This window comes from Pituophis catenifer, unplaced genomic scaffold (assembly GCF_029215685.1).
Source record: "Pituophis catenifer annectens isolate HBS135680 unplaced genomic scaffold, rPitCat1.0.hap2 SCAF_525, whole genome shotgun sequence".
In the NCBI taxonomy this organism is placed as follows: domain Eukaryota; kingdom Metazoa; phylum Chordata; class Lepidosauria; order Squamata; family Colubridae; genus Pituophis; species Pituophis catenifer.
Genome location: NW_027257405.1, coordinates 1 through 23,053, shown reverse-complemented (window position 1 = coordinate 23,053; position 23,053 = coordinate 1). Strand labels below are relative to the sequence as shown.

The window sequence follows — 23,053 nt, the reverse complement described above, 5'->3', positions numbered from 1 at the left end:
AGCTCCTGAAATTTCTTTTCTTTTCTCTCCTCCTTTACTCTCCTGTAAGAATTTTATACTGGCCTCTCTTAATTTGAAATAACACCAGTTGACTTTTTATTTTTCTCTCCTCCTTTTTTTAATCGCTCTGTATAGCTGACTTGTGTGCATGTGACGTGCGTGACCTTACAGACTGCCTTCACTTTTCTCTCATTCTCTTTTTCTGTGTTTCAGATAGTTACAAACAAAAGCATACCTCGAAACCTCCTGACCGAGGTATTCCATTCTTTCTGTCTTGCTGTTTAATTTCTTCCTGATCTTGTTCTTCTGAAATGTTCGTTTTTAAAAACACTTCCCCCCCCCCTTTTTTTTTTCTTTTCAAACCCCCCCCCCCCGGGTCTTCTCGTGCAGAGTGCCAAAAATCCCTCCCTTCCGATGATACCTACTTTGGTTTTATGTATGTGACATATTGAGAGGGGCGGGTGGGAAACATGCATTGGTGCACGAATTGTGCGTTTGGGAAAGATACAAATTCTTTTGAAGTGTGGTGGTGAATGTTGAGTTGAGAATTCAACGTTTTCGTCTAGAAGGAGGACGGATTTGAGATAGTTGTCAAGCTTTGCAAAGCGAGGCCGAAGAGAAAATGGTTTCTGGGGAACTCTGGGAGTTGAAGTCCACACGTCTTGAGAAAACACTGTTGTGGAGCATAACCGGCAAACCCCCAGCATCAATTCCGACCAGCTGCATTTCCAAATCTGCTCTGCAAGATATTGGACGTGGCAAGGGCTTGCATTTACTTTCCATCGTTGCTAGAATCTGCGAATCCTGTTTAATATACCAATTATCTTAATTGGCATTAAAAGAGAGGATTGTTTTTCTACCGGCCTGCTGGGCCCATGCCCCATGGAGTGGGGGTTAGCACCTGAGTTGGGACTTTGCCTTCTCCAGCTGAGAAGACTTGTTAGCACAGAAACAGGGCAAAAGGTCTTCAGGTTTTATAAATTCTGTTAATAATAGCCCAACGCCTGAGTCTTCCGTCTTCATTCCCTTCATTAGGCAACCTCTGAGCTATTTGCTGGAGAAGTTCTTTTCTTTCTCAGCGGCCTAGGTGATCCTAGATAATCAGTTGGATTTCTCTTGGATCTGTTGGAAATCTATTGATTTCAGCAAAAAAATGGGAAGTGCTCAATTCTGGCAGACTGTTGGGAATATAGGTAGTCCTCACCTTATAACTATAATTGAGCCCAAAATGTATGTTGCCAAGTGAGATATTTGTTAAGCGAGTTTTGCCCCCACTTTACGACTTTTCTCGCCATGGTTGTTAAGTGAATCATTGCAGTTAAATTAATAATCCGGTTGTTAAGTGAATCTGGCTCCCCCATTGACTTTGCTTGTCAGAAGGTCACGAAAGGGTTGCAGCGACACCCCCGCCCTCCCTGGCTCACTGCAACCGTCATAAATATGAACCAGTCACCAAGCATCCGGATTTTGGTCACGCAGCCGTGGGGATGCTGCAAGGGTCGTAAGTGCGAAAAACGGTCACAAGTCACCTCTTCCAGTGCCGTTGTAACTCCGAACAGTCCCTGAAAGAACTGTTGCAGGGCCGAGGACTACCTGTGTCACCAGTCCTGCTGGCTATCTCCTTGACAAAGACAGTTCTAAGCCTGAATCCAGCTGTTGATAGCGATAACGAGAGACAATCCTCGGTCACAGAAATGCAACAGTCAGGATCTGTTCCCCTTCTGCCTTTGCTCCTCTTCTGTGGAACGTAAACTTGTAAGTTTGAAGGAGAAGGGCTGGGTTTTCCTATCCCACCAGCAAATGAACCTTTTTCCATATCCATTTTGGTTGCCGACTATAGTAGCTGCACAGAGGAGCAGGGCCTACTAGCTCCAGTTCTTTACATAATCAGCTGGGTTTACGCAATCCTTAAGAGAGCTGTGATTTTTTTTTTCTTCTTCTGGGCAAATTAGATTTCCAATCGCTGGACAAACACACATAACCCACACACACACACACATTCCATGTGTACACACACACATCATCCATACCGAAACATCCCCGAGTTGTGAGACCTACATAGCTGAAAGGATTTGGAAAGGATTTGTTTCTTTTTATCCGCCACCATCTTCCCTCCCACCCGGCAGCTCTACTGCTTCCTTCTCTAAATATGGTCTGTTTTCTTGTTCCTGAGCCTGAGCTGTTTTCCAGATTTAGGATGTATTGTTTCGTGGATTAATTTGAGCCCCGAAGAAGGTGATGGATTACTTGTTCTGCTTCCTTTGCCTCTTAATATGTTCCTGGCACATTCTAAAGCTAGTTCTATCAGCTCGTCTTCCTTCCAGTAATTTGCAGAGAAGGATAGTAAGCAATGAGGAAGGTGGCATTTCTGTTGGGGGACGAAAAGAGCAGCTAAAATGTAGGCCGCTTTCTGTAGATTATGGGGGTCTCCCAATTTGGCAACTCTTAACACTTCTGGCATTTAACTCCCGGAATTCCCCAGCCAGCAAGGCCGTCTGGGAGTTGAAATCCACAAGAGTTAAAATTGCCAAATTTGGAGACCCCGGCTGTAGATAGTTGTGGACTCACTGATGTTGCTAACTAACGCACCTTGGATGGCCTTGATGGTGGATGCTGAGAGCTGTCATTCAGCAATATGAGGCAGGCATATTCCTAATCTTCCAGTCCCAGAATTCCCTGTTCTACTAACACCCACCTTTCCCTTTATGACCAGAGTCAAAAAGTGGTTAAAAGCTAAAGCTTATAAACCATGCTTTTCCTTAAATAAGGAGCTAGTTTTAAAGCATTACCATGCTGGGTGCAGAAGAAGGGATCTCTCTTCTCTCTCCCCACTCCACCCCACCCCCAGTTAACTCTAAAATGCATTAACCAGTGTATAGCTTTTGCACGCTCATTTGCCCAGGCTGGGCTTAAACTGACAGTAATACTGTAAGCTAGAAAGCACAAGGCTGCACCAGAAGTCCAGGGGGTGGTTTCGTGTTCCAAGCACCACATGAGCCAAAATTTGGCACAAGGAAGAGAACAAAAAATAGAATCGGGATTAAAAAAAAAACCTTATGCAAGTCTTTTTAATTATGAGAAGTCTAACAGGGATATAGGCTTAATTATAATAAAGTCTAGAATAGGGATATTTCTGAAAAATAACTTACAGGGAAAGGCTGGATTTGGGAAGGGAGAAATGCCAAATCGGGGTCATACCTGGGATTTGAGAGGAACTGCGTAAAGGATGAAGTCTTGAGTAAACATGCTTCCCCCCCCCCCAAGACACATTATCCTGCACACGTGGAAAGGCAGAAAAACGTCCTCGCTGTCCATTGAATATCCTTAACCTTTGCTTTTTGGACATCAGATAACATCCGTAGAATTTCAGTCCCCTTTGTTTCACGAAAACCAGAGGGTTGAATTTCATCATCCGTCGTCTGCATGCACTCTGTGGATTGTTTGCAATGCTGGGTTAGGGTGCGGAGTGTTGGTCATTCCGTTATTATGGCCAATGGCTGTTTTGCTTGTGGCCCTGAATGAGCTGCCTTGGGAGTTTGCCGAGTCCCCTAGACCAAGGTGACAGGGCAGAAAACCTGGGTGTGGCTGAAGGAATCAGGTTCTGCTCTATGAGAAGAGAGAATACCTCTCACCCTGCTACCAGCTCTGTGCAACTATAGGCACCCCTTCTACTTCTGTGCAAGTACTCCTCAAGTTACAACCGTAATTGAGCCCGGAATTACAATCTTTAAGTCATTGCAGCCGTCGTTCGAAGCATCAGGTGACCACGTTCAAAGCTATGATCATTTGTAACAACAGCCATTAAATGAATGTAGCAGTTGTTAAGTGAATTTTTCCCAATGGGTGGTTTATTTTTTTTTTTTTTCCCTTGGTCTTTTGCTGGAAACCAGAAGAAAACGCTGAAAAACCAGCAAAAAAAATAATAATGTCCCCATCGCATTTGAGTGACCGCAGGATGCTGCAAAAGTGCAAAAAATGATCATGTGACCACGGGGTGGGGGTGCGCAGCTGTCGTAACTCCAAAAACAGGTCATAGGTAGCTCTTGAGGAGGCCTGTCGTAACTTTGAACAGTCATTAAGTGGCCGGTTGTAAACGGAGGACTACCTGTTTGGGGGAAGCAGGCAAGCAAGGTGCTTTAGGGTGGCATTTCAATGAAGGCTGAAGCCCCCACTGGTGGGTTTTGCCAAGAAGGGACGTGGAGAATTGGGTGGGGGGTTTGCTCTTTTACAGCCGGCGTGTCTCTCAAGTGTTTCCTTCTGATCCTTTCCTGTTCAGTCTGTGGGAAACGCTACAAGAACCGTCCGGGCCTGAGCTATCACTACGCTCACTGTCACCTGGCGGAAGAAGAAGGGGAGGACAAGGAGGACTCTCAACCCCCCACGCCCGTCTCACAGAGATCAGAGGAGCAGAAAAGTAAGCTGCAGAGATCTTCTTGTCCCTCCCTTTGACTTGTTTCGAATCGGGGGATGGGGGGGGAGGTGAGGTTTTCTATGCTGCCATTCATCCTGATCCCCTGTGAATCAGGGCAGAATCTTTGTTTGGCCCTGCTGGTCCTTGCATAATGGAGATCGTGGCACAGTCTTGCTGTCAGGTTGCATTTTGTCCACTTTGGCATTCGTCACCTTCCACTCCCTCCTTCTTTCCCCAACTCCTCACTGGCTCTCTTGTTTCGAATCACCTGCAGTGGCCGGAGTCCGAAAGGGGGCTCCAGCTCTCTTTTGCCCAATTAATGCTTAACAACGGGAACTTTCTCTAGCGAGGGGTGTTTCTTCCTCCGCCGCCAATTCCCTAGCCCTTCCATTTTCCGAGAAGATCGTGGGGCTGCCTTGAGGCCCGCCTCCCAACCATGAGAATTGACAGGCTACAATTACCAACCACGGTTAGAAATGGGCTCAGCTACGGGTGGTTTTTAAGTGGTGGCAGGAGGGGACCATGCCAAGGTGACCTCCCGAGGTTTAAAAAAACCCAGAAATAACTTGCAATGAATATGTACCGTATTTTTCGGGGAATAAGACGCGCTTTTTTCCCCTCCTAAAAGAGGCTGAAAATTTGGGTGCGTCTTGTACTCCGAATGTGCCCAAAATGGCACCTGGAACAAATCCCTTCGACATTTGGCCTGCTTTAGTCACTGGAGCTCCCTCCGAAGAACAGCTGTGCTTTAGAAGCTCTTTTTAAGCCCCAACCAGCCCCAACCTCAAAACCAGAGAGCAAATACCTGGTAGGCAGAAATATATATATTTTTTTTCCTATTTTCCTCCCCCAAATCTATGATGCGTCTTATACTCTGAAAAATACAGTATGTTAGGAAACTTGCTGGGCCCAAGTTATGTTTTTGATCTCTCAGTTACGCTGCCCAAAGTTTTCTTTGCAGGATTTGCCTGTTTTTTGGTGTGTGTGTGTGTCTTGGGGTTTAGCTGGACTACTAAACAGGACAATCCTCTGCCGTGCTTTGAAAGACAAACCCCTTCCTCCTCTCCCATAGCCAAGAAGGGTCCCGATGGCTTGGCCCTGCCCAATAATTACTGCGACTTTTGTCTGGGGGACTCGAAGATCAACAAGAAGACGGGGCAACCCGAAGAGCTGGTTTCGTGTTCGGACTGCGGGCGATCAGGTACGTGAGCCGATGGGAACCTTCTCTCTCCCCCTTGGGTGCACCCTTGAGAAAAGGATGTGTGGGGGAAGGCTCTCTTTCACCTTAGCTGTCCACCTGCCAGATAACTCACCCAACTTTCCTAGGGAAAGGAAAAGGTTCCCCTCGCACATACGTGCTAGTCGTTCCTGACTCTAGGGGGCGTTGCTCATCTCCGTTTCAAAGCCAAAGAGCCAGCGCTGTCCAAAGACGTCTCCGTGGTCATGTGGCCGGCATGACTCAACGCCAAAGGCGCACGGAACGCCGTTCCCTTCCCACCAAAGGGGGGCCCTATTTTTCTACTTGCATTTTTTTTTTACCTGCTTTCGAACTGCTAGGTTGGCAGAAGCCGGGACAAGTCACGGGAGCTCACCCTGTTAACGCGGCAGCACTAGGGATTCGAACCGCTGAACTGCCGACCCTTTCGAACGACAGGCTCAGCCTCTTAGCCACTGAGCCACTGCGTCCCTGTTTAGGGCAAGGTGGGTATGTCTTAATGCTACTTCTCTCTTCTAGGGCACCCATCTTGCTTGCAGTTCACCCCGGTCATGATGGCTGCCGTGAAGACCTACCGCTGGCAGTGTATCGAATGCAAGTGCTGTAACATCTGCGGCACCTCGGAGAACGATGTGAGTGTGCTATCCCCTTCCTGCCCCTCTTCCCTCCCCCCACCGCCCCCAAAAAAGGCTGATCTGGTTCAAGTTGGAAAGAATCTTCTTAGTTCTGCTGCCTTCTTCCTTTTGGGGACAACCCTCCCCCCCCCCCCGCACTTCCTCTCCTCTGGACTTGACCTCTCCCTCTTCCCACCTCTGATCACAGATCCTTTTGAAGCCTGCTTCTTACGATGGCTCCTCCTAGAAGACCAAGATTAAACCTGATATTTGAATTGGGGTTTTTGCTGTACGTTGCATCGTAAATTGAGCGGCTAGATTCACGCTGCATCATGCCGGGCTGCTAAAAATTGAACCCATCTTAGGATCTCAGGGGGAATGCAGCTGTGTAATTTGCTGCTGGGTGACGATTATGCTGTGAACTTGGCCAGGGTCTAAGAGTGTATCAATTGCTTGGAGCTTTTTGGTGGGGGGGGGGGAACCCCTCTTAAATTGAAAACAGTTGCCTTGAACTCAAAACAGGTTCTTCCAACCTCACCTGGTCTGACCATTCTGGAGAGCCTTCCAAGTATGGGGTCTTTTGCATGCTGGGAACGGTCACATTTTTGGGGTTCATAAAAAGAAAGGGTCCTCTCGATGTTGTTTTCTCCAGTCCAACAGGCAGGAGGAGTTAAACAGCATCCTTCTTCATTGTTTCTCCCTCCCCATCTTCCTCAGGACCAGCTGCTGTTCTGTGACGATTGTGACCGTGGTTATCACATGTACTGCCTCACCCCACCTATGTCAGAACCCCCAGAAGGTGAGTGCTATTCTGCTCCCTTTCTTGTGGCTCCCCCATCTTTCACCTAGGCGAGATTTTGGAGTTGCGAAGGGCTGTGCATCCCAGAATTGTTGAGCTCCTTCTTCCTTCCTTCCTTCCTTCCTTCCTTCCTTCCTTCCTTCCTTCCCTCCCTCCCTCCCTCCCTCCCTCCCTCCCTCCCTCCCTCCCTCCCCCTGGCTGCCCTGAAATTGGAGTTCCAGCTCATTAGGAAAGACCCCAGGCCCACTGCTGTGGCTCATTCTCTTTTTAAAATCAAAATGTGGAAAAGTTACCTTGCAGGTTAGAGACCTGTTCCGTTAAGGGTCTCACTGCCTGTGAATGTTCCCAGAAGTACTGGCCAGCCCCTGAATGTTATGAAAGAGATAGCATTTTGAAGCCTCAAATCTTGTAGCCTCCAACTTACAATATTTTTGGCCTTCCGTCATGAAACTTCATGTGGTTTCAAGCTGCCCGGGGTCATCCTATTGGAGGAATGGCAGCTTATAAATTAAGAGAGAATGAAAGAAGGGGAGGGAGGGAGGAATTAATTTGAAAAAGGAAAGAAGGGGATTGGAAGGGAAGGAAAAAAAGAAGGAAGGAGTTTAAAAAGGGGAGGGAAATAAGGAATTTAAAAAGGGAAGGAAAGGAATTTAAAAAGGAAAGGAAAGAGTTTAAAAAGGGAAGGAAAGAAGAAATTTCAAAAGGGAGAGAAGGAGTTTAAAAAGGGGAAGGAAAGAATTTAAAAACGGAAGGAAAGAAGGAGTTTAAAAAGAGAAGGAAAGAAGGAATTTAAAAAGAGGAGGAAGGAAGGAAAAGAAAGAAAGGAAGTTCAAAATGAAGACATATGTTACGTGCACTCATACACACGCACCCACGCTGCCATCTTAAAAAGATTGCCAACCCTTCCTGTATCATGACAGGGCAAAATGGTGGCTTTGTAGCAAGCGCTTTGTTTCCCGAGCCAGGGCTGACTCAGGGATTTGAGAGGATCCTTTCAGCTCCTGTTAATTTCAAACAGTCCCTTCATTTTTACATCACTCGACAAGAGAATCATGAGTCACACTTGGGCCGTGACGGCTCCAGTTAAATTAGAGATGCAGAGAAAGTCTCTCTCTCTCTCTCTCTCTCTCTCTCTCTCTCTCTCTCTCTCTCTCTCTCTCTCTCTCTCTCTCTCTCTCTCTCTCTCTCCCTCTCCCTCTCCCTCTCCCTCTCCCTCTCCCTCTCCCTCTCCCTCCCTCCCTCCCTCCCCCCTCTCCCTCCCTCCCTCCCTCCTTCTCTCTCTCTCTCTCTTTCTCTCTGCCTTCACTCCTGTTGCAACTTGTCTTCTAATGAGATGACGCACACAGAACCATCCCAGCTCCATGGCATAGGCCCACAGGATGTGAGCCAATGCATTGTCCCGTTTAGAAGTTCCTGCAACTAATCTTTACATCTGCAGTTAAACATTAGTTTGGAGGAGGTAACGACCTCTGCCCGAGAATCTGACATATCGATGCCAACCTGGCAGTAATGATTTGCTCATCTCCAGAGAGTCCCAAACCAACTTACGTTGGATCACTAGCCCCTATTTCCTGACAGCGAGAACAGTTAATCCGTGTGGGTGCTCCATCCCTGGAAGTTTTCAAGAAGAGACTGGGTTTGTCTGGGATGGTATCAGGACTCCCGTCTTGGGTAGTGGATTGGACTAGAAGACCTCCAAGATCCCTCCCAGGCCTATGACTCTATGAAGACCTCCAAGATCCCTTCCAGGCCTGTGACTCTGAAGACCCCTAAAGTTCCTTCTAGGCCTGTGACTCGATGAAGACCTCCAAGGTCCCTTCCAGGCCTGTGACTCTATGAAGACCTCCAAGGTCCCTTCCAGGCCTGTGACTCTATGAAGACCTCCAAAGTCCCTTCTTGGCATGTGACTCTATGAAGACCTCCAAGATCCCTTCCAGGCCTGTGACTCTGAAGACCACTAAAGTTCCTTCTAGGCCTGTGATTTTATGAAGACCTCCAAGGTCCCTTCCAGGCCTGTGACTCTATGAAGACCTCCAAGGTCCCTTCCAGGCCTGTGACTCTATGAAGACCTCCAAGGTCCCTTCCAGGCCTGTGACTCTATGAAGACCTCCAAGGTCCCTTCCAGGCCTGTGACTATGAAGACCTCCAAGGTCCCTTCCAGGCCTGTGACTCTATGAAGACCTCCAAGGTCCCTTCCAGGCCTGTGACTCTATGAAGACCTCCAAGGTCCCTTCCAGGCCTGTGACTCTATGAAGACCTCCAAGGTCCCTTCCAGGCCTGTGACTCTATGAAGACCTCCAAGGTCCCTTCCAGGCCTGTGACTCTATGAAGACCTCCAAGGTCCCTTCCAGGCCTGTGACTCTATGAAGACCTCCAAGGTCCCTTCCAGGCCTGTGACTCTATGAAGACCTCCAAAGTCCCTTCTTGGCATGTGACTCTATGAAGACCTCCAAGATCCCTTCCAGGCCTGTGACTCTGAAGACCTCTAAAGTCCCTTCTAGGCCTGTGACTCTATGAAGAACTCCAATGTCCATTCCAGGCCTGTGACTCTGAAGACCCCTAAAGTTCCTTCTAGGCCTGTGACTCTATGAAGACCTCCAAGGTCCCTTCCAGGCCTGTGACTCTATGAAGACCTCCAAAGTCCCTTCCTGTCATGTGACTCTATGAAGACCTCCAAGGTCCCTTCCAGGCCTGTGACTCTGAAGACCTCTAAAGTCCCTTCTAGGCCTGTGACTCTATGAAGACCTCCAAGGTCCCTTCCAGGCCTGTGACTCTATGAAGACCTCCAAGGTCCCTTCCAGGCCTGTGACTCTATGAAGACCTCCAAGATCCCTTCCAGGCCTGTGACTCTATGAAGAACTCCAATGTCCATTCCAGGCCTGTGACTCTGAAGACCCCTAAAGTTCCTTCCAGGCCTGTGACTCTATGAAGACCTCCAAGGTCCCTTCCAGGCCTGTGACTCTATGATTTAACACCCATAAGTTTCTGCTCTGACCCGAGAAACCTAAAAGGAATGGGAATAAGCAGAGAAAGGGGAAAAGGACTGAGTCACAGTTTATTTATTTGTTTGTTTATTTATTATATTTATATACCGCCCTTCTCCCGGAGGACTCACGGCGGTGAACAACCTGGATCAAATACATAAATATAAAAGTTAAAAACAATTTAAAACCAGATTAAATACTTTGGCCCACAAAACATCCCATTAAAATCCAATTTAAAATTTAAAATCGTTAAAATTAGGCTAGCCCGGCTTGCTGGAATAACAAAGTCTTCAGGGCACTGCGGAAGGTGCGCAAGTCCTGGATTCTCCGTACGTCCGGGGGCAGCTCGTTCCAGAGGGAGGAGGAGGTGGCAGGAGCCCCCACTGAGAAGGCTCTCCCCCGGGGGGTCGCCAGTCGACATTGTCTGATCGACAGCACCCCGAGGAGCCCCACCCTGTGGGAGTGTACCGGCCGGTGGGAGGCTGTCGGTAGCAGAAGGCGGTCCCGTAAGTACCCAGGTCCTAAGCCATGGAGCGCTTTAAAGATGTTAATCAACACCTTGAATCGCACCCGGAAGACCACTGGGAGCCAATGCAGCTCGCACAGGAGAGGTGTTACATGGGAGTGCCCCGCCGCCCCCATAATCACCCACGCGGCTGCATTTTGGACCAGCTGGAGCCTCCGGATGCTCTTCAAGGGGAGTCCCATGTAGAGAGCATTGCAGTAGTCCAGTTGGGAAGTGACGAGGGCATGAGTGACCATGCGCAGGGAGTCCTGATCCAGAAAGGGATGCAACTGGCGGATCAGGCGAACCTGATAAAAAGCCCCCCTGGCCACGGTCGTCATATGCTCTTTTAAAGACAGCCACGCGTCCAGGAGGACACCCAAGTTGCGAACCCTCTCCATGGGGGCCAATGACTCGCCCCCAATAGCCAGTGATGGCACCAGCTGGCTATATCGGGACGCCGGGAGCCACAGCTACTCAGTCTTGGAGGGGTTGAGTCGGAGTCTGTTTCTCCCCATCCAGACCCGCACGGCCTCCAGGCACCGGGACATCACTTCAAGGGCATCATTGGGATGGCCTGGGGTGGAGATGTACAGCTGAGTGTCATCAGCGTACTGATGGAACTGCACCCCAAAACCACGGATGATCTCACCCAGCGGCTTCACATAAATGTTGAACAGAAGGGGCGAGAGGACCGACCCCTTCGGCACCCCACACATAAGGCGCCTCGAGGACAACCTCTGTCCCTCTGCCAACACAAACTGCGACTGGTCAGAGAGAAAGGAGGAGAACCACCGTAATACGGTGCCCCCAGCCCCTCCAGTGGGCGCAGCATGATACCATGGTCGATGGTATCAAAAGCCGCTGAGAGATCTAATAGGACCAGGACAGAGGAACAACCCCTGTCCCGAGCCCTCCAGAGATCATCAACCAATGTGACCAATGCCGTACCTCCCTGCTGTACCCAGGCCTGAAACCGGACTGGAACGGGTCTAGATAGGTAGTGCTCAACTTACAACAGTTCCTTTAGTGGCCATTTGAAGTTAATAACAGCACTGAAAATAGTGACCTTTTTTTCACACTTAACGACCGTTGCAACATCCCCGTGGTCGCATGGTTTATATTCGGACGCTTGACAGCCGACTCACATTTATGATGGCTGCAGTGTTCACATGATCCCCTTTTGCGACCCTTCTGATGAGCAAAGTCCATGGGGGGGGGATTCACACATTCACTTAAGAACCACGAGAACTTAAAACACCCGCCGCGATTCATTTAACAACCGTGGGCAAGAAAGGTGATCAAATGGGGGCAAAACTCGCTCGGCAGATTTCTCAACCGAAACTTTGGGGCCCAATTACGGTCGTGAGTCAAGGACTAACCCGCACACACAGTTTTTTTTTTCACTCGCTTGAATAACGAAGATGCTTTTCTCCTCGCAGGGAGCTGGAGCTGTCACCTCTGCCTGGATTTGCTGAAGGAGAAAGCCTCAATCTTCCAGAACCAGAACGCCTCCTGATCACTTTCCAGTCTTCGAAGAGAACCTTCACTTGTCCAGTCTTTCTCTCGGGGAGGGGGGGGTTAATCCAGTTCCTCCTGCCGCCTCCTCCTCCTCCTCCCACTTTGGGTCAGTGTCTCCCTTATTGGTTGGATCGCACACATCCGTACGCAGACACACACTCACACACAAACACACGCACACACCTCTGCCTCACCATGTCTCCTTCTGTCATTCCCCCCTGCCTCCTCTCTGGCAGTTGGGGCTTAAAATTCCTCCCCTCCCCCTTAAACCTTCACCTAAGGATTTTGAGACCCTTTTCTCAATAATAATAATAATAAAACTCCCAGCATCCATGATAGGCTGAGGAGCACCACAGCTGGCCTGGGAGCATGAAATGCTCCTTCTTTTCTCACTCACACCCCAGCTTGAGGGCTCTGTCTGTACAAGCGAGACCGGAAGCAAAAAAAGAAAAGAAACCTATTGAATGGTTTTTACTTGATTTTTTTCCATCTGCTTCCTCTGTTCAGCCCCATCGCACCACCCCCGTAACCCCAAATCTTCTAAACTCCACTTGTTCCTTCGTCCCTGTAAGAAACCTTTATTTTACACCCCTGCCCCAGCCCCCCCCTCCCCCAAGCGTGGTTCAAAAATGGCACCACAGCAGCCATTTGAGAGGATTGTGGGTGGCATGGGAACCCAAATCAAAAGGCCATCCTCCAGGCTTGGCACAAGCAAGCGCTTCAGCAAAGTAACTCGGTTTGCCCCATTCAAAATGATCATCTTGGACTTTGACAAATCAGCATCTTGGATGAGTTAGGAAAGTCCTGCTCGGTTTACATCCGGGGGAAGAGAGTGTGTATCCATCACTTTCCCCTCTTCGTTTACCAAATTCCTTAAGTATGGGGCCTTGGGTACCAATCCCACATGGCGTCGATCCATGTGACGTGACGGTGGATTTCAAGATGCTTTCTTCCATGCGCGTGTGTTGGTGTGCACGAGCATTTAAAGCTCCATCAAGCTTTTTAACACACCGGCGTTAATCCCTTCCTTCGTTCAGGGAGTCTGCCGGGATGTGTAAGTTGTGTGGAAGACTTCGAGGGCGGTGGTTCGTTGGGCAATTTTTGGGTGGATGCTGACTCTAAAGCAGGGGGTGTCCAACCTTGGCAACTTTAAGACCTGTGGACTTCAACTCCCAGAATTCCCCTGCCAGCATAGCTGGATTGACGTCCACAAGTCTAAATTGGCTGGGAAATTCTGGGAATTGAAGTTCTGCAGTCTTAGCTGGCTAGGGAATTCTGGGAATTGATGTTCAAAAGTCTTAGTTGGCTGGAAATTGAAGTCCACAAGTCTTAAAAGTTGTCAAGGTTGGATACCCCTGCCCTAAAGCTTTGGGCTTATTCAAATAAGCCGCTTTAAAATCTATTTTGAGTCTCCATCACCAGAGGCCTAGAGTGAGCCACGTCCCTCCTGCATGCTTTTACTTCCAACTCTTGCTGCTTCCTGGTCCGATGGGACTCGGGGGTGTTGAACTTCTCTTGCAGGAACAAACCCACTTTTTTCTTTTCACTATTTTCCCCCCTCCCCCTCGGGCCCCAATTTGAGGATTTGGTCTTGCTTAACAAGTGATGCTTTTTAAATTAAACAAAAACAAAAAATTCCGAATCCCCATTCCTTTTCCTCCCTCCCTCCCCTCCAGTGGCAAGGTTTTCTGCAAGATCCCGCTTGCAGAAGGAGAGGCCTTTTTTCTGGAATAGGGTTTTTGTGTAATATTATACTTGTAATGTGCCTGATTTTTCTAAAGATTGTCTTTAAAACCTACCTCCAACATTCCCTTTCACACTCATCCTTCCGCGTCTTCTCCAAAGGCTCCTTCTCTTCTTCCATCTTTGCCGAAAGCGAGGGGAGACTCGGGACTGCCAAAGCAAATGGGATCTGCTCTCTCTCTCTCTCTCTCTCTCTGTCGCACTCACTGGGATCTAGTCCGCACACAAGTGCTGGAATTTGTTGATGTGAGGTCGAACTTAAGGCCGGTGGCGTCTTCCTCCTTGATTCTCCCTACCCTGCTTGGCAGGAGAGGTCAGCCTTCTTGACTCGGTGCCTCGCTTTTATCGCTGTGCTATCTAGGATGGGGGCCCAGCATGCTGAAGGACACCCAATAGTGGGAAAAGACGAGAGATATGGGTCCTAGTGGGGCAGATTTGGCCCACAAGAGAGCCAGGAACAAAGCGACCGCTGGAAGCTTTGATCCAGTCACCTTCACTGCCCGCTCAGTCCTTCAAGAGGACTTGAAACTTGAAGACTAAAAAGTGTTCCCTTATGGGGAACTCGACTGTCTCTTGAGTTATGTGTAGGGGAGAGATAACTATTATTTGTGCACTTAACTTGGCTCTGGATTCCCTTTTAGCTGTAGTTTTTTTTTTTTTTTTTAATTCGTTTTAATTCTTTTCTCTCTCCATACCCCAGGGAGATGCAGCTGGGGCTGGCTGTCAGGGCCCCCACCCCCCGTGCCCCAAACAAAGAGAGAAAGTTGTGGAAACGTTCCCTTGGGGTGGGGTGGGGTGAGGGGTTTACATGTTCTTATCCCCAATCCAGGTTGTTAGGTCCTCATTTGAAGCATCACACCTGTGTCTTAAAAAAAAAAAATAGCTACCCAAATAAAAAAAAAAACCAAAACGGCTTCTTGGAACCAGTTTTATGGTAGCCTGGCTCTTTGGATTGGGGAGTGGGGGGGGGGGATAGTGTGTGAATCTGTTCAGTGCTGCGACATTGTGGGGTTTTTCATGCTCAGGTTAGTTCTGTCGGTTTGCAGGGGGTGGGAGGTAGGGCGGGCTGTAATACCTCATTTTTCTCTCTTTCTCATTGTGACGCCCACAAATAGTTGTGCAGCTTCGCACCTCCTCTGCACTGTGTCTTGATTTCTCACCCCACCTCTACAACTACCCATTTTCCGTTGAGTTGGTCGCTTGGTTTTTCTCCTTCCTTTCCGAGTAATTGATTTGTGCACCCTCTGATTGCATCTAAGGTTTGGAATTTGGGCTTTCTTTAATAAAAAAAAAAAAAAAGCAAATATTGAGACTTTCCATACCTTCCCCACCCCCCCACTCCCATCTTTTATTATTGCAGTAGAAGCTGAAATATATTTTGGCTCCCTCCCCCAGTTTTATTTTAAGGCTGTAATAAGCATTAGCTAATAAATACTGCTTTTATTTACTCCTGTGGTGTCGGTCCAACCATCAGGTGTGGATTTTAATTCTTTTCTAAGCGGTTACGTTTCATATCAAGGTCTCTCTTCTTGTCTCTAAAATGCGGCTGCTACAAGGGGACAGGCAATATTGTTTATTGATCAGTCTAGATCCGTGATGGCGAACCTGTGGCACGCGGAGCCATATCGGTGGGCACGCGAGCATTGCCCTAGCTCAGCTCCGGCGCACACAGCTGATTTTCGGGCCTTCCTGTCCCACCGGAAGTCAGCAAACAAGCAATTTCCAGCCTCTGGAGGGCCTCGGGGGGGGGGAGGGAGGCTGTTTTCGCCCTCCACAGGCTCCAGAAAAGCCTCTGGAGCCTGGGGAGGGCGAAAAAACGGGCCTACCGGGCCCAATGTGCCATCGTGTGCCAAAAGTGGGGGGAGTACGGGGGGGGGTTCATGCGCACATGCATTGGGGAGGCGGGGCGCATTGGATTATGGGTGTGGCCACGCACGTGCGTGACCCCCTGCGCTCCTTCTGCTTTTGGCACGTGATGGCAAAAAGGTTGCCATCACTGGTCTAGATTTTTTAAAGCTGGCCAAACCAGACAGATTGGCAAGACTGGGGTGGGGGGTGGGGGGGCGGTGTTTAAGAGTCATATTTAGGACATGCATTATTCCAATATTGATTGCAAAAACTTGGGCAAGCTTGATATTTTCACTTTTTTTAAAAAAAATGTTACAGGTAATCCTCGACTTAAGACCACAGCCGAGCCCAGAATTTCTGCTAAGTGAGACGTTCGTTAAGTGAGTTTTGCCCCGTTTTATGTCTTTTCTTAACCTGGTTGTTAAGTGAATCGGGCTTCCCCATTGACTTCAATAAGGTGATCGCAAAAGGTGATCACATAACGGGTGCGTTTAGAATTCTAAAATCATGTTTTCGTATGAATGAGTCCCCCTTTGTTAAGTCAAGAAACGCCTGTGTAACTTTGAAATGTCACTAAATGAATGGTTGTATGTTGAGGACTACTTGCATATTAGCGCATCTTAGAGATGGGACTTAGTCCAGTCGTCAAAATATCAGAGAGGCATGACTACAATTTTCATCAATTCTTATCTATTTGGTTGATTTTTTTTTAAAATCTGGAAATCACACCTCCCGCCCAAAGCCCCCACCCCACCCCCCAAAAAAAAGACAATTAAAGACATCTAATGAACTTGCAGTAATTTCCAATTCCTCGTTTTCCCCATTTTAGCAAATTTCACCATCCAGGGTTCTCCCTTGGTCCAATTTCTGGAGCAAAACTGGTTCTTGACTCTGAACGGTAAGGGACTGTCGTTCTGGCGTTATTCTAGAATATTTAAAAACAAGCAGAAAATTGCAGGAGATGCTTTAAGTTGGTGGTGGTGGGGGGTTTGCTCTCCCAGAATTCCCCAGCGAGCGTGCTTTAAGTTGGATGGACTTCGATTCGGGGAGCCAGTTTGGTCCAATGGCCAAGGCACCATGCTAGAAAGCAGGAGACGGTGAGTTCTAATCCTGCCTTAGGCATGAATGCTGGCTGGGTGACTTTGGGCCAGTCACGAGGAGACTGTAAGTTCTAGTCTCATTTTAGACATGAAAGTTGGCTGGGTGACTTTGGGCCAGTGACCAGGAGTTCTAGTCCCACCTTAGACATTAAAGTGAGTTTTAGTTCCACCTTAGACATTAAAGCCAGCTGGTTAACTCTGGGCCAGCTACCCTGTTTCCCTGAAAATAAGACCCAACCGGAAAATAAGGAGTAGCATGATATTTCAGGTTGCTTGTAATATAAGCCCTACCCCCAAAATAAGCCCGTTAAGATTGTCAGCCAGATGGATGCATTTAGTACCGTATTTACCCCCAAAATAAGACCTAACCAGAAAATAAGCCCTAATGTGTTTTTTTGGAGCAAAAATTAAAAATTCCCCCCCAACAAAGACCCGGTCTTTGTTGGGGGGGAAACACAGTATGTTCTCTCAGCCCAACCCACCGCACAGGGTGGTTGTGGGGAAAATAGGAGGAAGAAGCCATGTTGGACATGTCCACTGCCTTGAGTTCTTCATAAAAATAAAGGTGGGATACAAATAAAATATATTAAATAACTCCCAGAATTCTCCAACCAGCCTAAGGATTCTGGGAGTTGAAGTCCAAGTGGTCAAGTTTGAGAAAACCGGGTCTCCCCATTCCTGGTCTGGCATCTACCTCATTGCACCAGCCTGGCTGAGCGGGCAGGAACTGCCCAGAATTAGCCAATGAGCTTCTATGGCTCAAGAGGAGGACTCGAACCTGGACCCCAGTCCAACACCTTCCCCCCACCAAGTCCTATCAGCATTGTCGCACTCGCTTTCCCAAGCGTGCAAGAAACTCACCTCCCTTCCACCTCGTCTATAGTATCAGGAAGCGGCACGTTGAGAGTCTCTGGCAGGAAGACGGCGGCAATGCCGGAGAGGATGGGGGCCATCCCGTAGATGAGCGATGGAAGATAGGAACAATGTTCACCCGTCATTTTGATCATGGGTGCCACAATGCCACCCACGCGGGCCAGGGTGCTTCCGAGCCCCATCCCGGTTTGTCTGCAACAGTAACAAACCGCCTTTGAAGGACACAATCCACGAAATGATGAAAGGAAAAACAAATGCCTGAATTTTCACTCCTATCTGCATTTTAGGAATGTTTGATCTTGGCTTGCTGTGGGTTCTCCCCTTATTGACTGTTGCAGCATCCCCACAGTCACGTGATCAAAATTCAGGTACAGGTAGTCCTCGACTTACGACCACGATTGAGCTCAAGTTTTTACGTCATCAGCATATATTTATGATGTGTGCCATGTCCCGTGATTGTCATTTGAGACTTTCCCAGGTGGCTTCCGACAACCAAAATCAGTGGGGCAAGCCAGATTCGCTTAACAACTGAATGATTTGCTTAACAACGGTGGCAAAAAAAGGTCATTAAATCAGGCACGGCTCCCTTAACAACTGTCTTGCTCAGCGATGGAAATTCTGGTCCCGACTCTGGTTATAAGTCGAGAACTACCTGTATAACTTCTCATTCCTGGGTCTGGATTCAGATCTCGCCACCCGCCTCGAATTCACAATTTTAGAGATTTATTTTGCTGATTTTCCACTCCTGGTTCTCTGCACCAGGTGTGTGATATAGCGTAGCCTTTATTGTCATTGCACATCATATATACAACGAAATTGGTTGTGTAATTGGTGATAATGCAGCCTTGACCCAAAGAGAGAATAATTTCCTTGTTTGGATCATGCCACAGCAAGACGTCAAAGTGTTGGTGGTGAGTGGGTGGGGGGACCCCTATTATGAAGATTTGAAAACCAGACACGGGTTCAAGAGCCTTGGGGGTATTGGGGGCAACATACCTGATCACCGTGGGGTACAGTTCTCCGGTGTACAGGTACAGACAGTTGAAAGAAGACGCGAGACACCCCTTGCCAAGCACTGCCAAAAATGTTCTCAGTGTCCGTAAATCTTCAGTCAGGGGTGAAGAACAGAGGAGAGAAAAAAAATTTAAACAGGAATGTTCAGACACTCCATGCTAAAACGAATTCTATATTGTCAAAATTCATGGGATCCTTTCCTTCCGTTAGAAGGTAGGAGCCGCAATAAAATTTTAGGGCAGGTGTGTCCAACCTTAATAACTTTAAGACTGGTGGACTTCAACTACCAGAATCCCCCAGCCAGCATGCTTTAAGACAGGTGGACTTCAACTCCCAGAATCTCCCAGCCAGCCTGCTTTCAGATGGGTGGACTTCAACTCCCAGAATCCCCCAACCAGCCTGCTTTCAGATGGGTGGACTTCAACTCCCAGAATCCCCCAACCAGCCTGCTTTCAGATGGGTGGACTTCAACTCCCAGCATGGCTGGCTGGGGAATTTTGGGAATTGAAGTCCACAAGCCTTAAAGTTGGCAAGGTTGGATAACCTGATTAAGGATAAGCCTTAATCTAAGTTTAACAAAATATCCCCCTTGTTGAAATCTTTTTTGTGCCTTTTTTTATGTTAGCTTTTGCTAACGCCTCCCAGGTTTTACAAAAGGTTTGGTTGCAGCTGCCATCTTGACTTGGCAACTGCCGTTATAACTTTGAATAGTCACTAAATGAATGGTTATAAGTCAAGGACTACCTATACATAACTAATGTTTTATAACTGCACTGCTTATATTTGGAAATTCCACTTCCGCTTGCCGTCATAACCCAAGGACTACCTCCGTTCTTTGTTTCTGAGCTGGTGGCATTCCAGTCACATTAATTTTTGGCATGGGGCGCTAAACATGGCTTCCCTTGGCACCTGCATGACTTCAGATGGTTCACCTGAGGGCACCAAGATATTGACCAAAATGGCCAGCCCGGCCAAGATGACGGACGACGCTTGTGTGGTCCTCCTTCCAATGTAACTCATGCCGATGGCCGAGCCCAGCTTGGCAGGGATATCAATGGTACCAAAGGCCACCTGGATGAGGTAGATGCTGAAGCCGAAATGCTGAAGGTCCATCGCTAGGCCATAGTAAGCGAAACTGGTTGCAAACCTAAAACGGGGGAATGAATCAGTCTCGGGGTCTGCCCGAATCTTGCAGAGGTCCGACACTCAGGTTTCTAGTCCTCATGGCGGCTCCGAGATCGTTAGGGAAGGAAGGGTGCCCACCGAAACATACCACACGCTGGAAATGCAGCAGGAGATCCGCCGTACCGTAGGTGTCCGGGCCAAGGAGGCGAAGGTGTAAGACGACTGGGCCAAAGTCATTTCCTTCTGCATGCTGGATTTCAAGACCTAACACCCAACAACAAAGGGGACAAACGAGTGCCACAAGCAGTGATTCTCCCGCGTTTTGGGGTGTTTTCTCGCAAGGTTCTATCTTATTTGGCCCAACGGAACTGACTTTTTGGATTTCTTTCGAAGGACCAGCCCCTGCTATCCCCTCCTACAAGGACCTGAAACCAGATCTGCCAGGAGAAATTCAGCAGGGATTCTCGAAAACAATGTCAACCTCAGTAGATCCCACCAAAGAGGAATCTCTGCTGGCTTTCAAACCCGAGCGATCGACTCAGCAAATGGACCACTCGGATTAAACCAAGACAGTCCAACCTTGGCAAACTTTAAGACCTATGGATTTCAACTCCCAGAATTCCCCAGCCAGCATTCCTGGGTTTCTTGCTCTCGGAGCAACCATGAGGTCTAGAAACTTGGCTGTTTCTACAGGGTGGCAGACCCTGAGACTTTAATTATTCCCTGGTTTTAGGTTTGCAACCAGGTTTGCTTACTACGGCCTGGCCATGAACCTCCAAGTATTTTGGGGAATTCTGGGAGTTGAAGTTCACAGGTCTTAAAAGTCGCCAAGATTGGGCACTCCGGACTAAATCGTCAAGACCCAGACTGGTTTCTTTCAAACCGAAGATCAGAAGCCTCCCGTTACTAAAAGACAAAAGTTCCCCACCATCAAACACGAACGGACGATTCCCATGAGCGCCTCAACCATCAACCCCCACTAACCTACCTACACTGACTTTCCTTTACCCTTCATTACCTCGGTGTTGAGTTTCTCTCCTTCGTCTTTCTTCCCGTTCAGCTGAGCCACCTTCTTCAATACATCGACCGCCTGGTTTGCTTTGCCGGACAGCACCAGCCACCGGGCCGATTCCGCAAACCACCTGTGTCCAAAAGCCCAGTCTGATGACTTCAGAAAGACTAGCTTCTTCCACCACAAACAGGACGCTTAAACTTAGATCAGGGGTCCCCCGAACCCTGGGCTGCGGCACACTACTGAGCTGTGGCCTATTCGAAACCAGGCCATGTTAGCATTGGGCTGGCGCATGTGCACAGGTGTGCTGCGTGTCGGCATGCCGCTTCCATGGCCCGGTTCCCCTCTCCTCCCCACCAAGTCACAAAGTTGGGGGACCGCTCAACCGTTCATTTCGGGACTATTCAAAATAGCGCAGAACCAGGAGCAGAAAACGAGCGAAACCAATCTCTAAAATGTGAATTTGAGGCAGGAGGTGAGATTTGAATCCGGGATCAGGAATAAGACATTATACGGATAGTTGTCAACTTACAACCGTTCAAAATGACAACAAACTCTGATTTGTGACTGTTTTTGACACTTAACGACTGTTGCAGCATATCCATAATCAAATGATCAAAATTCAGGCACTTGGTAACTGACTCATATTTACGACGGTTGCAGCATCCCCGTGATCCCCTTTTGCGACCTTCTGACGAGCCAAGTCAGTGGGGGAAGCCAGATTCACTTTACAACTCGGTTACTAACTTAACAATGGCAGTGTTTCACTTAACAATAAAGTTTTTAGGAATGGCCTCCGCGAAGATGCTACCTGCTCACCACGAGTATATGAAGAAAATGAAGAACGGCATGGATGCCGTGAATTGCAGCTGGCGCCAATCTGGAAGCGCGTAAGCCAAACCAGGAAGGACGATTTGCCCAAAGGTGGCAGAATAGCCCACCAGTGTGCCAGCAATGGTACGGATGTTGGTGGGCACCCATTCCAGGACTAATGCAAGGGAAGAAGAAAGCATGGGTATTAATTTTATTTTTTATTTTATTTTATTAAATTTCTATACCACCCTTCTCCCGAAGGACTCAGGGCGGTGAACAGCCACGAGATAAAACACATAAATACAAAAAAATTAAAATGAATTAAAAACTAATTAAATAATTTGGCTGAATTTAAAATACCCCATAATTTAAAACAAATTAAAATTTACATTTAAAAATTTACATTTAAAAAGGGGAGAAGATTTAGGCCAGGCTTGTTAGCTTAGCAATAGCACTTATCTACCGCTTCCCAGTGCTTTACAGCTGCCTCTAAGCAGTTTACAGAGTCAGCCTCTTGCCCCCCAACAATCTGGGTCCTCATTTTACCCACCTCGGAAGGACGGAAGGCTGAGACAAACCTTGAGCCTGGTGAGATTCGAACTGCCAAATTGCAGTCAGCCAGCAATCCGCAGAAGTAGTCTGCAGTTCTGCACTCTAACCACTGCACTGCACAACATCTCAAAACTTGCTGGCTAGGGAATTCTGAGAGTTGAAGTCCACACATCTCAAAGTACGCTGGCGGAGGGATTCTGGGAGTTGACGTCCACATGGCCTTAAAGTTGCCAAGGTTGAGGACAGCACTGCCCTAAGTCCCCCTTTTTCTTTTGTGTAAGCGGAGGGAAGTGATATTTCAGTGCAAGTCTAAACACACTTTCTACTCCATTCAGCTGGTTCCTGATTCTCAGAACGGACAGGGTAGCCTTTCACACACACACACACACACACACACACACCAGTGTAGAAATTTTGGTTGTTGCAAAGCCCCACCGGTTGGATTTGGGCCTGACCAGACCACTGTCGGGAGCAAATAGGAAGAGGGGGAGTGCCCAAGGTTGTTTTGCAGGCTTGCAATTTTGTGCATTCCTGACTCCTTGAGCAATGTTTGGTCCCCAGCGTGCTGTCGACCTGTCCAAATATTTATCTCTGCGGTTTGCCATACCTGAGTCTTAATTTGATTAAAGCCCACTGGGAAGAACAGGTCATATGATCTGCAGAGAATGCAGGAATAATTGGGGGGGGCGGTGGAGAGAGAGAGATCACGATCCCTCAGACACAGGGAGGGGAAATGATGCAAGAAGAACCTAATGGGACCTTGGATTGCCAATTGAAAGTTGGGGAAAGGACACCATGAGGTGCTGTTGTACTCCCTGGCTATTTTGTATTATTCGGTAATAACTAAAAAAAAGGTCTTTTTTTTCATGATATGGAGCAAGGCATTATTGCTTGCGACTGTCTGAACCTGAGAAAAGAGGTTT

The 23,053-nt window shown here is 48.1% G+C and overlaps 2 protein-coding genes across 2 annotated transcripts; one reads left to right on the top strand and one right to left on the bottom strand.

Moving 5' to 3' along the window:
• Window positions 1-213: 213 nt before the first annotated feature.
• LOC139327008 (zinc finger protein ubi-d4-like) lies at window positions 214-14,725 on the top strand (the record flags this gene model as incomplete). Its single annotated transcript, XM_070956700.1, has 6 exons — window positions 214-255; window positions 4,277-4,414; window positions 5,484-5,612; window positions 6,147-6,259; window positions 6,959-7,040; window positions 11,972-14,725. Coding segments are annotated over 6 exons (581 nt in total), but the record flags the coding sequence as incomplete, so codon positions are not given.
• Window positions 14,726-16,457: 1,732 nt separating this feature from the next.
• LOC139327007 (solute carrier family 22 member 6-A-like) lies at window positions 16,458-21,778 on the bottom strand. The gene is made up of 7 exons (XM_070956699.1): window positions 21,585-21,778; window positions 20,772-20,895; window positions 19,902-20,017; window positions 19,561-19,775; window positions 18,611-18,719; window positions 17,603-17,806; window positions 16,458-16,566 (listed from the first exon to the last, which is right to left on the bottom strand). The coding sequence occupies exons 1-7, from the start codon at window positions 21,776-21,778 to the stop codon at window positions 16,467-16,469; spliced, it is 1,062 nt and encodes a 353-aa protein (XP_070812800.1). The 3' UTR covers window positions 16,458-16,466.
• Window positions 21,779-23,053: the final 1,275 nt, after the last annotated feature.

What these genes read in the sequence shown, in the direction of transcription:
- LOC139327007 (XM_070956699.1), bottom strand. Translation starts at nt 21,778, where the DNA reads ATGCTTTCTTCTTCCCTTGCATTAGTCCTGGAATGGGTGCCCACCAAC. An exon ending in TGCTGCATTTCCAGCGTGTG is followed by an intron (nt 19,776 to 19,901) that starts GTATGTTTCGGT and finishes CCCCCGTTTTAG; the next exon opens with GTTTGCAACCAGTTTCGCTT. An exon ending in ATAGACGAGGTGGAAGGGAG is followed by an intron (nt 16,567 to 17,602) that starts GTGAGTTTCTTG and finishes TAAATATTCTAG; the next exon opens with AATAACGCCAGAACGACAGT.